This window comes from Monoraphidium neglectum, assembly GCF_000611645.1.
Source record: "Monoraphidium neglectum strain SAG 48.87 unplaced genomic scaffold scaffold01459, whole genome shotgun sequence".
Taxonomy (NCBI): Eukaryota; Viridiplantae; Chlorophyta; class Chlorophyceae; order Sphaeropleales; family Selenastraceae; genus Monoraphidium; species Monoraphidium neglectum.
In genome coordinates this window covers 1-13,296 of record NW_014012169.1, presented here as the reverse complement: position 1 = coordinate 13,296, position 13,296 = coordinate 1, and the positions used below count along the sequence as shown (strand labels likewise).

The window sequence follows — 13,296 nt, the reverse complement described above, 5'->3', positions numbered from 1 at the left end:
CTGCAGGGGCCGCGCGGCCTGGAACTGTGCCGGGCGGCGCGCACCGCGTTCACGCCTGCCGGTATGCACGTCCGCGCCGCCCCTGCCCATGTTGCAGCCCCGCTCCCATCCCGATTTGATCTCCCGCAAATAGTCGGATTTTCTTTCGAGCGCGACGCGCTGACCCGCGTTTTCCGCACCAGCTGCGTGATGGCCACCTTCTTGAACAGCAGCCCCTCCCGCGCGCCCGCCGCCAGCAGCCGCGCGTGCGCGTCGCCCTCCATGCGCCACACGCGCAGCAGTGTGTCCTCCACGCAGCCCAGCAGGCAGGCCCAGGTGTCATCCAGCATGGCCGGCAGTTCTAAGTAGTGCGCCGCGACCCACAGAACGCGCGGCCGGGCCGCGAGCGACAGGCCGCGCCAGCCGGTCAGGGCCTGCGGCCGGGGGTCGCAGGAGGGGTCGGGACGGAGGGGGCCGCGCGTGAAGGGGTGGGGCGGCGATGAGGGCGGGTAAGGTGCCGAGGTGGCGAGGGCGGCCGCCTGGGCGCGAGGCTGGGCGGTTCAAGCGGCCGCTGGGGCAGCAGCGCCACAGGGCGGCTGGCAGGGGCAGGGGCCGTCGGCGCCGGCCTGAACACAGACGCCGGCGGCAGGCGGCAGCGCCGCGGGTCGCGCCTCTGACCAGCCGCAGGCCAAGAGACGTGTCCACAGGTATTCAAGACATGCCCATAAACATCTCGAAAACATCTAGTGAGTATCTTGCAAGATATGCCCGCACCCGCTGGATCATGGCCTGCAGGGAGATGCTCGCGCCCTCCAGCGCCCGCGCCAGCGCGCCGCCGACGTCAAACTCCGCCAGCCTTGATAGCATGCGGCCCCCATTAGCTCGGTACACCGACTTGAGCCCGCCGTGCCCGTGCGCGCGCAGCACCGCGCGCGCCGCCGCGCACGTCGCCTGCAGCAGCTGCAGCCACACGTCCACCGGCACCGTCGTGAGGTTCACAGCCTCCACCGCGGGCAGCCGCGGCGCCGGCGGCTGCCCCGGCAGCGGCGGCGCGAGGGCCGGCTCCCAGCGGAGGCAGCCCGCCGTCGCGCCGAGCGCCGCCACCGCCGCGTCCAGCCACAGAACGGCCCGCTCCTGCAGCTCGCCGTGCGCCGCCGCGTTGGGGTGCAGTGGCTGCTCTACCCTAACGGGCGCCGCCGCGGCCGCGGGTTCTGCACCGTTGGCCGCGGCGGCGGCGGCGGCGGGGTCTTGGTCTGCCTCTCCGTCTTCCGGCGCCAGCGGCGGCTCGACGGGCTCCCCAGGCGGCAGCTGGAGCGCCAGCGTGACTGATGGGTGCCGCGCGAGCACGCCGAGCAGCGCGCACACGAGCTCGTGCTTGAGCGACGCCGGCGGCCGCGCGCCCGCGGGCGCGGCGGGGCCGTCGAACAGGCGGGGCAGCGCGAGGCCCGCGCTTCTCACGAGGTCTGCGGCGCTGACGGCGGCGCCTGATAGCGTGTCGCCGACCGCGCGGGCGCCGCTGGAGAGGCGCTGCTGGGTATCTGTCAGTGCGGATCCGGTGGGGCCTGAGGGGGCAAACAGCGGGGCAGGATTGAAAAATGTTCGATACGCGGCAGGTGCCGCAAAATCCGCTGTGGGGAACCAAGAGGGGAGTCTCGAGGCACCATACAGGCAGGGATGTGGGGTCAACCGCACGCGCATGCTCACGCACGCGGTGTTCAGGCCAGGGGGTTGAGCCCGCGCTGGGCAGCGGCAGGGCGCCGGCCCCCCGCGACGCACGCACTCGTGGGGCCGCCGCCGTCCGACGCGCGCGGCGAGCCGGCGGTCCAGCCCGCGCCGGGGCCCCCCGTGTTGCCGGCCGCCGTGCTTGTGCTCGCCACGCTCGCCCCCGTCGGCCCCGCCGCCGCCGGGCTGAAGCCGCTGCCACCCGTCGGCCCGGCGGCAGCCCCGCCGGGCGGCCCTTCGCCCGCCGCGCCGCTGGGCTGGGAGCCTGGTTGCGGCGCGCCGAGGGCGGGGGCCGGGGCCTGCAGCGGGGGCTGCGGCTGCGCCTGAGCTTTGGGGTTGATGATGTCTTGGATGTAGGGGTCAGCCAGCACTGACGTCAGCAGCGTGCCCTCAGGCCACGCGTTGCCTGCGCGGGCGAAACAGTATAGGATGCAGCATGGGCGCGTGCGGCGGCGAGGCTTTGCGGCGCGGCGTCTGGGGCCGGCGGTCGCTGCAGATGCGGCGCGAGGTGGGGCATCGAAGCCGATCAGCAAACGCCGTCGGGCCCTGCGCCCCCATGCGCGCACGCGCGCGCGCGCCTTTGGCCGCTGCCTCGGCTGCCTGCAGGTGCATGCCCAGCGCGGTGCGCCAGGCCGCGACGAACGCGGCCGTGCGGTCTGTCGGGCTCTGCAGCAGCGAGATCATCGGCCACAGGCGCCGCAGCACGTCCACGCGCGCCTCGACCTGCGGGCGCACGCGGCGCCGTGTGCGTGAGCGCGCGAATGTGGACAGAGGCGCGCGGCCGCGCCCCATCCGCCGCTGCAGGCAACTCCAGAGATACGCAGGTGCTGTATGGGAACAAACCTGGTGTGCTCACAGACCAACGACCATCGATTTGGTGCTGTCAAGCAGGCCTGAAGGCGAGAAACCCGACCACACACGGTTTGGCAAACCCTATCATATGCGAAAATGCTGGCGATCCTCGAGCGCCCACCCACCGGCAGCACGTCCAGGTGGCCGGCCACCAGGCTGATGACCTCAGCCAGCGCCGCCTCCACCAGCAGCCGCTCCTTCAACTCAAGCAGCGCAGAGATGGCCGACGCCGCCACCGCGGGCGGCACGGAGCCGGCGAGGCGGACGGGCGCGAGCGGCGGCAGGCCGCGGGCTGCGGCGGGGGCGGCGGCGCGGCGGGGCGGGGGGGAAAGTGAGCGTCTCCTGACGCTAATGCGCGGTGGTGTGGCCTGGAACATGCATGCAGCCTGGCGCCCTTCCCCTCAGCCAGACGAGCGCTCCCAAGGCCTGTGCCAGCCGGTCCTTGTGCTTGCGAGGCCGCCCTCATCCTCAAATTGCAGCCAATGGCAGCCCTTGCTCCCAACCTGCAGCCAACTGCAGCCAGCCAGTCGCATCGGAGAAGATCCGCCCCCGGGCTCCCCTGCCTCCCCCCCTCTCTTGAGACGCACCCGCCCTCGACATCCTCAGCAGCACGCGCCCCGCCTCCAGCTTGACCGCGGGGTTGAGGCTCTGCAGGGCCCCGGCCAGGTACGCCACCGCCCCCGCCAGCGCCGCGCCCAGGCTGCCGCCCAGGCCCGCGGCATCATCCCCGCCACCGCCGCTGCCGGGGCCGGGCTGACCGTGGGAGTCTGGCTGCGTCACCGCCGCCGCGACGTGGCCGAGGAGTGACACGACGGACACCTGGTCGACCGCGCGGGGAGGTGGTGACGGTGGTGCGTCTTCTTTTGTAATCGCCCGCTGCGACCGCTGGTCTTCTGCACCCCGGTCAACGCGGCAAAACGAGCGGCCAACGGCCCCTTGCATGCAAACAGGGATCTGGACAAGCGAAAAAGCACCGCCCCGGCGGCTGCACACCTGCGCATGCGACGACAGCATTCGCCACGTGTCCATCAGCGGCCCCATGACCAGGCACACGCGCAGCGCCGTGCGCCGAGCACTCGCGCGCATGGCGAGCGCGCCGCGCGTCGCCGCGCCGGCCGCGTCGAAGAGCTTGTTGGTCGCGGCCAGCGCGGCCAGGATGACGTCAGCGGTTGAGTCAGCCAAGCCGTCGGTGACGGCATCCCACCACTCGTCGCTGGTCGCCGCCAGGGCTGTGGGGGTTCCGGCAGCAGAGCGGAGGCCCATGTGAGGCGGAGGCGAGGGACAGCGACGCGAGCATTCAGGCGCCGCACGCAGGCAATCCTTTTCCCACTGCCTCGAACCGCGGGCTTCAAAGGTGCCCAGGCGAGCCCCGATGTCGCAGGCGCGCTCACCTGGCGTCGTCGCGAGCGCCGCCTGCACGTCTGGCTGCAGCAGTATCGCCCCCAGGGTCGTGGTGGCGGCGGCGCGGACGGCGGGGGTCACGCTGAGGGTGTGGGGGACCACCATGGCTGCCACCTCCCCTGCGTCAAGGGATGGGGGCGAGATGATTCGGGGCTGAGGGGTGCATGGTTCAAATGCTTTTTGCTGCAGACTGCTACTGCTGCTGCTGCTGCACACTGCTACTGTTGCTGCTGCTGCTGCTGCTGCACACTGCTACTGCTGCACACTGCTGCTGCTGCAAATTGCTGCTGCTGCACACTGCTGCTGCTGCACACTGCTGCTGCTGCATCATACTGCTTCTGCTGCACAGTGCTGCTGCTGTACACTGCTGCTGCTGCACATTGCTGCTGCTGCAGATCTCTGCTGCTGCTGATCTCTGCTGCTGCTGCCCATCACTGCTGCTGCTTTCTACCCTTGTCTGTTGAAGTCGCTCATGCCAAGGGTCCTTGGGAGCACCCCACAACATGACGCCAAATCCCACACGCGCGTGCGCACCTTTCTCCAGGAAGTCCACCAAAAAGTGGGGCGGCAAGTGCGGCAGGAACGACAGCGCCATGATTTGCAGCTCTGGCATGCCTGAGGCGATGTCGTTCTGCGAGCGGCAGCGTGTAGAAGGCGCCAGCCTTATGGATGGGTGCAATCGCGACCGCATCGGGCCTGCGCCGCAGCTACTTTTGTGAAGTGCGGCCCGTCCACTGCACACCGGCCAACCTGCCACCACGGCTAGGCGGGATGGTTGTGCTTTGCATGCCGTTGCTGCAGCGGGCGCCATAGAGCGGTGCTGTGGGTGGCCTAGCAAAAGCTTGGCAGCGAGGGGCGCAGCCCACCTTGATGCCATCCAGGACAAGGCTGTGGTCCGCGTCCAGCAGAGGCACGGCCCTGCACAGGTCGTACGCCAGCTTCTTAATATGCGGGTGGCCCACGCCACCCGCAATAGTGACCTGTGTAAGGGGTGGGGTGCGGCGGGGCGCGTGCAGCAACTCGGGGCGGTTGGCGCGCTCCCGGTGACAAGAGCTGGTTCGCTAATCCCTCATTGCGGTCGTGCTATGCTGACAACCCTACGCCTTTGTGGGATGCAGAAGTTAATCCAGGATCACGGGCTTCCGCACCTGGATCACATCGCTGATCACATTCTGCAGCTCTCTGCCTTCAGCCGCCTCCGAGATAAGGCTGAGGATCAAATCAGCCTGCTGCCCAGCGTCCTCGCCCAGCAGCAGGTCCCTCACTGCGTTGCTGGTCTTTGCCTCCGCCATGCTGCAGCCCGTCTACCGGTAGCGTGCCATACTTATATAATTTGCTTCAAAATTTGGCCAACTATAACAACGAGCATGCACATCGATTGATGAAAGATGATCTGATACCGTAGTCGGTCACTGTCGGAACATCCCGCCTTCACACGGCACCGCGAGCAACGTTGTGATAGTGGCACTAAAGTTACATATGTGCCCTCCAACATACACGAGCTCTGCGCTCGCGGATCTTGTGCTGAGCTACGGTGGACTCTCCCGCTCGCTGCTTCTTCGCGAGAGGTCCACCTCATAATCGAATCCGTATCAAAATCTTTCGGCTCCAGGTCTTGCTCCAGGGCGGCGTCCAATCCGAGAGCAAGCGCCGTCGCCCTGTAGCGGTCAAACGCGCACTGCGATGGCGCCAATGACCGGCGCAGCCGGGTCGCTCGTCAAGTACGACAACCCCGTGCAAGTGGGATCATCTAAGGATGCAAGAGGCAAGGGAAAGGACAAGCTGACCAAGAAGGTGCGAGGATGGTGCGCTGTGGGCTGCGGCCTGCACCGCCCTGCGGCGCCGCCCTTAGCGCACCGCCCGCCTCCAGAGCTGGGCAGCGAAGCCATGATGGCCGGCAGCCGAATTCGCGCAGGGCCCCCTGCCGCCCGTGGAGCAGAAGAGCGCCAGCACCCAGGCAGAGGACATCCTCAACTCCATCCTGCCACCCAGGTGGGATGCGGGCCGCATGGCCCACTGCCGCGCTGTCAATCCAGCTGGTAGCAAAATGCACGCATGCGCCATCCCCACTCCAGCTTGGTCACACAGAGCTGCTTGCATCTATGTCGAGCAAAGCAAGCGTGCGAGCCATCCCCTATGCGCAGGGAGCTGACGGAGGACGGGCAGTTGTGGGTGCAGTACGTGTCATCGACGCCGGCAACGCGCCTTGATGTCATCGTACTGCAGGAGCGCCTGGACCAGCAGCTGCAGCAGCGGCAGGTGCGCGGTTGGGGTGCGCAGCTGCATGATGACTCATGCATGCACAGCAGAAGCTCCGGGCTAGCGCATGCAAGCGGTAAGCAGCCGGTGTGCGCTGCATCGATGCGTGATGTGCAATCATGTCGCTCAGCACAGGCGTCCGCGGGTCGATGCGCTGGCCATGCCCCGCAGGCGAGGGAGACCGGCATCTGCCCTGTGCGGGAGGAGCTGTATGCGCAGTGCTTTGACGAGCTCATACGTCAGGTTGGGGTCTGAGGAATCCCGGCGCATGACGCGCATGCCGCGTGCGTCCAACGGGGCCCGGACTGCCTGACTGTAGGCGCGCATGGGGTCGCTGCGTCAGACGCATGCATCAATCACCCAGGCGCATGCGGGGAGCGGCGGCTGGGGGTTTGCAGTGCAGGTGCCGAAGCGGGGCGTGTGGCATGCAGCAGCGCCGAAGCGGGGCGCGCCTTGCCGCAGGTGACGATCAACTGCGCCGAGAGGGGGCTGCTGCTGCTGCGGGTGCGAGACGAGCTGCGGATGACCACGACAGCCTACCAGGTGCGCCTTGGTGGGGGCGTTGTGGGTGTTTTCGCGCATGAAGAGCGCGAGGTCTGGGCTGTTGCAGCTGGAGTGGCGCACATGAGCGCGAGGATTTGCGCAGGGTGTGCAGCCGTGCGCTCGCCACCTGAGCCAGGCCAGTTTGATGGTGTTCAATTGACTGCAAGCTGTCTGGTGCGGCTTCCTACCCGCGCGGCGCCGCAGACGCTGTACGAGAGCTCGGTTGCGTTCGGCATGCGCAAGGCGCTGCTCGCGGAGCAGGGCAAGGGCGACATGGCCGCGCGCATCGAGGCGCTCGAGGGGGCCGAGCGCGACCTCGCGCGGCAGGTGGCGGAGTGGAAGCTGAAGTGCGAGGCGGTGGAGAAGCGCGAGGGGGAGCGGCGCGAGGCCGAGGCGAAGAAGCACAAGGAGGAGGTGGCTTACCTCGAGTCCTACGCGCGGCAGCTGAAGGGGCAGCTGGAGGCGCTCACGAGCACCGCAGGCAAGAAGGCGGCGGGCGGCGCGGGCTGAGAGGCGGCTCACGGGCGCCGGCGGCGGTGGCGGGCCTGTGAGCGCGCCCCAGCCGGCGCGGGGCGCGCTGGTGGGCGGGAGCCGGTTTCGTGCTGTGAGTGGCATGCCCAGGGCCTAGGTGACCATGCGTTGGTGAGTGTTACACGCATTTATAGCAAGACCCACGGGTTGCGCAGGCCGAAATCAGGAAACCAGTTCACACAACCATAGGAGACTGCCGCGTGACACGGGGGTACCCAAATGCAGGGCGCCACTGCCGCGACTGCCAGCCATCTTGATGCATTTCAATTTTCAAATCAAAGCCCTTTCACTCGGGGCGCGCCGCCCCGCGGCCGTCGGGAGGGCGTCAGGGGGACGTCACTGCGTCGACGCCGGCCCCGCGCTGATGACCGCCTCGGCCACCTGCAGCGCCGCTACCACGTCGGCCTGGATGCGCTGCACCAGGCGCTCGTACTTCAGGGCCTGCACCACCTCCGCGCCGAATGAGTAGACCAACGACTGGCGGGCGACCTCCGCCGGGATGCCGCGCGCCCTGTTTGGGGGGGGAGTGCAGAGTGTGCGCGTTGAGGGCGGGCGCTGCGGATTGGCACGGCTGTGGCTGCGGTGGGAGCCGAGCAGAGCCGTACAGCTGCGTTATTGCAAAGGCACAACTTGAACCCTCAAAAGTGTTGCCCAAGCTGCAGTTCTGAGCTGGGCAAGCCCACACGGCCCTGCGAATCCCCTCTAGAAGTTCACAGCCCCAACGCAAACGCAATCATGTCCGCACACGTGCCTGCACGCACGCATGCAGCACACAAACACAAACACGCACGCACACACACACATACACACACACACACGCGCGCGCGCGCACACACACACAAACACACGCACACACACACACATACACATACACATACACAAACAGACACAAACACACAAGCACACACATACGCACCCATCAGAGCATGCTTGCACGAGCGCATGCGCCCACCAGCCCCCCCCCCAAAACACACACACACACACACACGCGCGCGCGCGCGCGCACGCATACACACACACACACACAAACACATACACATACACACACATACACACACATACACACACACGCGCGCGCGCATACACACACACAAACACAAACACATACACACACAAACATATGCAAACCAACCTGAAGTAGAAGAGCTCCTCCTCCGACAGATCGCTGATGGCAGCCCCATGGGTGCACTTAACGTCGTCCGCGATGATCTGCAGGTTGGGCTTGACGTTGACCGTTGCGCGCGGCACGAGCAGCAGGTTGCGGCTCAGCTGCCCGGCGTCGGTCTTCTGCGCGAGCCGGTTGACCTGGCGGGAGGTGGGGTGGCGCGGGGCATGCTCAGGGCGGGGATACGCTGTGAGGCCGTCCCAAGTTGAGGCACTTGCTGATGGCCTTGTCTGCTGCAACACTCGCAGCAAAGTGAAATGGGCTTGTTCTCCGCAACGACCGGCCGCAATAAGGAAGCGAGCATCCAATCTCCAAGGAATCAACATTCACAAAGGCTCCTCAATTCCAAGGCCAGGGTGAGCACCCATCCTGCCAAGCTGCGGCCGAACCCCGCGCCCCAAAAAGCCCCCCGCCCACCTTCACGTTGCCGTCAAAGACGCCCCGCCCGCTGGCGTGGCTGACGATGCACTTGTGCAGCTGGTCCGCCTCCCCGTTCGGGTGGTCCAGCACCAGCTTCGTGTGCAGGTCCTGCAGCTGCGACGCGCCCGCCAGCAAAAAGTGCCGCATGCGCGTCGCCGTCTCGGGGCCGCCCTGCGCGACGCCGACGTCGTGGCGCGACAGGCCGCCGCCGACGCGCGCCTCCACCAAGCTGTATGAGCTGCCCTCCCCCTGGTCCACGAGCGTCGCTTTGAGGTGCACCGACCCCGGCGCCTCGCGCTGCGCGTAGCCGTGGCGCAGGCTCGCGCAGGCGTCGAGCAGCACCTCTGCGACCGCGAACACCGCGTGCGCGCCGGCGGCGGCGCCGGCGGCGGCGGAGACGAACTCCTCGAGCAACTCCAGCTCGGCGCCCTTGCCCAGCGCCACCAGCAGCCGCGGCGCGCTCGCGGCCAGAGCGCGCGCCCCTCCGTCACTGGGCGGCGCCGCGGTCGCGACGTGCACGACGTGCAGCGGCCGCTCGATGCGGGCGCGCGCGGGCACCAAGATGACCAGTGCGTCGGCGGCGAGCGCGCCGTTGACGACGGCAAAGGGGCCGCCCCTCACGTTCGAAAGCTCGCCCTGTCGGGGCGGCAGCGAGGGGCCCGGCGCATGGCGTAACAAACAGGGTCCGAAGCACAGCTGGCGGTTGTCAACCACAACGATGCGAGCGTGAGCTTTCAGGAACAGGGCAGGTCGCCGGAGCCGGCGCTGCGGATGAGGTCAAGTCAGCAACGGGGCACCCACCAGCCGCTGCAGCACGTCCGCGGGCGCCCCCGCCGCGCCGCCGACATAGACGCCGGCCGGCAGCGCGCTGAGGTCAGACAGCTCCGGCCGCAGCCGCCCGTCCACCAGGACCGCCACGCTGCCCGCACCCTCCGGGAAGCTCAGCCGCTGCAGCAGCTCGGCGTCGACCGGCGCGCCGGGCGGGGCTGGCGCCAGCGCGGCAGCGGTGAGGGGCGAGACGTCGGTGTATCGGTACTCCTCGTTGCGGGTGCTGGGCACGCGGAGCGTTGCGAGCGCGGACGCGCAGGCGCTGCGCAGGGCCGACAGCCTACGGGGCGGGTATGTGTGCGTGACGGGCTTGATTGGACGATGTTCGGCGCCGGCGCCTGCAGTTTGCCATTGCACAGCTCACAAAGCTGATGACAACGAGCGGCGGTGCGCCGGCGCAGTCGCCGCACTCACCCGGCAGGTGCCTCCTCCGCGGCAAGCGGCGCGACGTTCTTTGCGAGCCATCTGTCTTCGACTTGACTAGCTAGCGCAGTCGCTGCGGCCCTGGGTCGAACAATAGCTCTTCCGGCGAATGCCCCTGGCCAGCATGTGGATCCTGCGCAAGCGTGTATCACGTATTGTAATCATATCAACTTCACGATGCATGACAGATCCCCTCATTGGTGTCTGCTGTTCCACGCACTCACCACGCCCGCTGCCGGCGCAGCATTGCTGTCCGCGCTGCATTGGTGTGCGTTGCATCTATGAAATCAAGGATACCTAGACGCTGCACGTGCCAAAAACTGTGGCAGGACTCGAGTGCGATCTCGTGCAAGCTGACGGGCTGGATGGTCTTAGCAGTCCATTGGAAGGTCTGATATCAAACTGCGCACCGCCACGAACGATATTGTTGCCACCCCCGCCGCGTGCCGCTTTTCATGCCACCCCGCCGCCTCCCAGCCTTTTGTCGTTTCACCAGGGGTCAGCGGATTTCGGCGGCACCGTAGATCCTGCAGTAATACTTATCTGTGTCTGGGGTACATCCTTCTGCCCCACCTGCTGCACAAGCTCTCCGGTCTCGTTTCCTACGGGTTGGACCGGTCAAACGGCCACCAGCAGGGCAGCCACCGCAGCCACCCCTGTGGCCCGTGCATGCAGGAGATGCGTTCACCGTCAGCGTCAGTAGTATTGGCTGTGTGCGTTGTTGTTTGATGTTGGGCGGGCTGGCTTCACCAACTTGCCGTTTGGCTGGCTGGTGTGTTGTCACCCGTGAGTGGCGCCCTGAGGGGGGCGCGCACTGCAAACATCAATGCCCCGCAGCACTTCCATGCTGCATCTGCCTACGCAATTACAGGTGCTACCATGCAGCATCCCTTGAAGGTTGCGCGCATAGCGCCCCTGCCATCTGTCATGAGCGGAGGCACCGTCATCACAATGTGTGTTGTGCAAACTCTTGAGACAAGCATGAGACAACAGGAGACAAGCGTCAAATAGCGCCGTGGCGTCAGCCGGATGTCGAGCATGACCGTGGTGCCAAGGCACGCATGCTGTTGCGAGCTGGTCGTCACAGTCAGTGCGAGTGGTCCAGTCCAGTCGGCATCACTCACTAGAGATCGCTTGGCCAAACTTCCTGACCAACGCCTTGAGACGGTAGGACCAAACGGTACATTTCTGTGATGATATAGGCCAAACAGAGAGCTTCGTGCTCCGAACGCAATGCTAACCCAATGGGGTGGCCGCCCGGCGCTGGTTGGGCGCCAGCAGCACAGAGTGAACATAGCAAGTTCCATATATAGCGATGTGAACAGCGTCAGGCGGGTCATGCCGCCGTCAGATCACTGGAGACTGCGCACTCAGCAGCGGCGCCTGAAAGCCTTCAGGGCAGACGACTGCAGTGAGGGATGCAGCGAACCAGTCCATGATCGTCCGCGGAGCTATACACATCCTACCGAGGGTGGAGGTGCGTGGTGTGCAAAGCGGCGCCAGACAGCATCCTGGATGCACTTTGCTGCAGGCTGCATGCTCCGCCTGCACAGAACACATTGGATCATCATCATGCCTATATATACACCCTTGAAGATGGCGGCGGAGCTTGCCTGGTCAGTCCGCCCACATGAGTCCCAACAAAACACCCCTTTTGGTTGTTGTAACCACCATGCGCTTCCTCGACAGCCAACAAGGCACATGGTAGCAATCCTAGCAGCCGCAGCCACACCATCAGCAGCAGCAGCACCCGCAGCAGCAGAAGCAGCAGGTGCAGCAGCAGCAGCAGCAGCAGCAGCAGCAGCAGCAGCTTGCCGCTGCGAAGCCGGCCGCACCATCCCAGGGCGGCGGCCCCAGCCTTTTTCAGCCGCCCCTTTGCAGTCGTGGCGGCGGCAGCAGCGGCGCCTGACGGCGGCGGCGAGCAGGACGAATTCGAAGAATACGAAGAATACGAGGAGTATGAGGAGTACGAGGAGGGGGAGCAGCAGGCGGCCGCCGCCCCCAGGCAGCTGCCCGCCGCCGCCCAGGAGCAGCAGCCGCAGGGGCCCGCCGGCGAGGGCGGGGAGGGCGAGGATGAAGGCGAGCAGGGGGAGGAGGACGAGGGGGAGGGGGACGCAGAGGCCGCGGCGGGGGCGGGTGCTTACCCCGAGCCGAAGCAGCGGGGGATGTACCTGCAGAACCTTCTGTCGGAGGCTGTGGAGGACTTTTTGGCGGTCCAGGTCGCTGCACACGGTGAGAGCGCGGTGGGGTGTCAAAAACTAGTCTAAGGCTGCCCGACTGGTGGGTTGAACTGCAAGGACGGGCGGGGGCGGCGCTTGGCCAACGCTGGATGGCAACTAGGAAGGAAGCAGACGTGGTACAGTAGGCCGGGGCGCCTCGGCCCCACGCGCGTGGGTCGGAGGGGCAGCTGCCGAGCGGGTCGGAGCAGGAAGGCGCGAAACGGGGAGCGTGGCGGGGCAGACGGGCGCGCGCGCCCGCAGAGACCGCGGCGCGCGGCCGGCTGTGCCTTCGTCCCGCCGTGCCGCGCACGCCTCGCGCGCCGCCCCCTGCCTCGTGGTCCCGCCCCTCACGCACCGCCTGTCGCGGCCTGCCCCGCAGAGAGCGCCTCGGACACTGTGGTGTTGGGCCTGTGCGACGACCCAGATCTCCTGATCCAAGGGGACCTGTTCGTCTGCCGCCTCGACTTCTCATTGGGAGAGGGTATCGTGGATCGCCACCAACAGGTGGGGGCGACGGGCGCAGCAGGGCCCCCCTGCATCGGCGGCGGCTGCGCGCGCTCGGGCGGTGCCCTGATGGCGCCGTTCCCGCGGGGCGGCGGCGGCTGAGTCGTGGGTCCTGTGTGGGTCCTGCGAGCTGCTCACTGCGATCCCCTCGCGCCTCGCGCTCGCGGGTGCGGCGCCGCAGGTGCTGGAGGCGCTCGATGCCGGCGCGACGGTGGTGCTCGCCGCGGCGGACCAGCGGCCGCAGCTCCTAGAGGCGTTTGCGGAGCGGCAGCGGGCGCAGGAGGCAGAGGCCGCGGCCGCGGCCGGGGCCGGGGCCGAGGAATTTGAGGAGTATGAGGAATATGAGGAGTATGAGGAATACGAGGAGTTTGAGGAGTTGGAAGTGGCAGCCGGGGCCGAGGCGCGGCGCGGCGCGCGCGCCAAGGGCGAGGGGCGGCGCGAGGGCGGCGC

At 67.3% G+C, this 13,296-nt stretch overlaps 5 protein-coding genes across 5 annotated transcripts in view; 2 read left to right on the top strand and 3 right to left on the bottom strand.

The window, feature by feature from the left end:
* Positions 1-4,059, bottom strand: part of MNEG_7950 (hypothetical protein) — a gene marked incomplete at both ends in the record, with an annotated part of 4,557 nt that extends 498 nt beyond the window's left edge. Inside the window, 8 exons of the mRNA XM_014043581.1 lie at positions 180-413; positions 754-1,541; positions 1,760-2,107; positions 2,268-2,424; positions 2,679-2,845; positions 3,141-3,372; positions 3,547-3,782; positions 3,945-4,059. Of these exons, the coding sequence (XP_013899035.1) occupies positions 180-413; positions 754-1,541; positions 1,760-2,107; positions 2,268-2,424; positions 2,679-2,845; positions 3,141-3,372; positions 3,547-3,782; positions 3,945-4,059 (2,277 nt within the window). The remainder of the gene's footprint in view (positions 1-179; positions 414-753; positions 1,542-1,759; positions 2,108-2,267; positions 2,425-2,678; positions 2,846-3,140; positions 3,373-3,546; positions 3,783-3,944) is intronic.
* Positions 4,060-4,147: 88 nt separating this feature from the next.
* Positions 4,148-5,246, bottom strand: MNEG_7949 (hypothetical protein; the record flags this gene model as incomplete). The annotated part of the gene is made up of 3 exons (XM_014043580.1): positions 4,148-4,585; positions 4,821-4,934; positions 5,103-5,246. 3 exons carry the CDS (start codon positions 5,244-5,246, stop codon positions 4,148-4,150), a joined length of 696 nt encoding a protein of 231 aa, XP_013899034.1.
* Positions 5,247-5,637: 391 nt separating this feature from the next.
* Positions 5,638-7,266, top strand: MNEG_7948 (inner dynein arm light chain, axonemal; the record flags this gene model as incomplete). The annotated part of the gene is made up of 6 exons (XM_014043579.1): positions 5,638-5,748; positions 5,870-5,946; positions 6,099-6,213; positions 6,385-6,456; positions 6,676-6,756; positions 6,961-7,266. The coding sequence occupies 6 exons, from the start codon at positions 5,638-5,640 to the stop codon at positions 7,264-7,266; spliced, it is 762 nt and encodes a 253-aa protein (XP_013899033.1).
* Positions 7,267-7,623: 357 nt separating this feature from the next.
* Positions 7,624-10,370, bottom strand: MNEG_7947 (Fe-S cluster assembly protein SufD; the record flags this gene model as incomplete). The annotated part of the gene is made up of 5 exons (XM_014043578.1): positions 7,624-7,798; positions 8,420-8,592; positions 8,870-9,508; positions 9,674-9,980; positions 10,348-10,370. The coding sequence occupies 5 exons, from the start codon at positions 10,368-10,370 to the stop codon at positions 7,624-7,626; spliced, it is 1,317 nt and encodes a 438-aa protein (XP_013899032.1).
* Positions 10,371-11,719: 1,349 nt separating this feature from the next.
* Positions 11,720-12,948, top strand: MNEG_7946 (hypothetical protein; the record flags this gene model as incomplete). Its single annotated transcript, XM_014043577.1, has 3 exons — positions 11,720-11,739; positions 11,967-12,355; positions 12,722-12,948. 3 exons carry the CDS (start codon positions 11,720-11,722, stop codon positions 12,946-12,948), a joined length of 636 nt encoding a protein of 211 aa, XP_013899031.1.
* Positions 12,949-13,296: the final 348 nt, after the last annotated feature.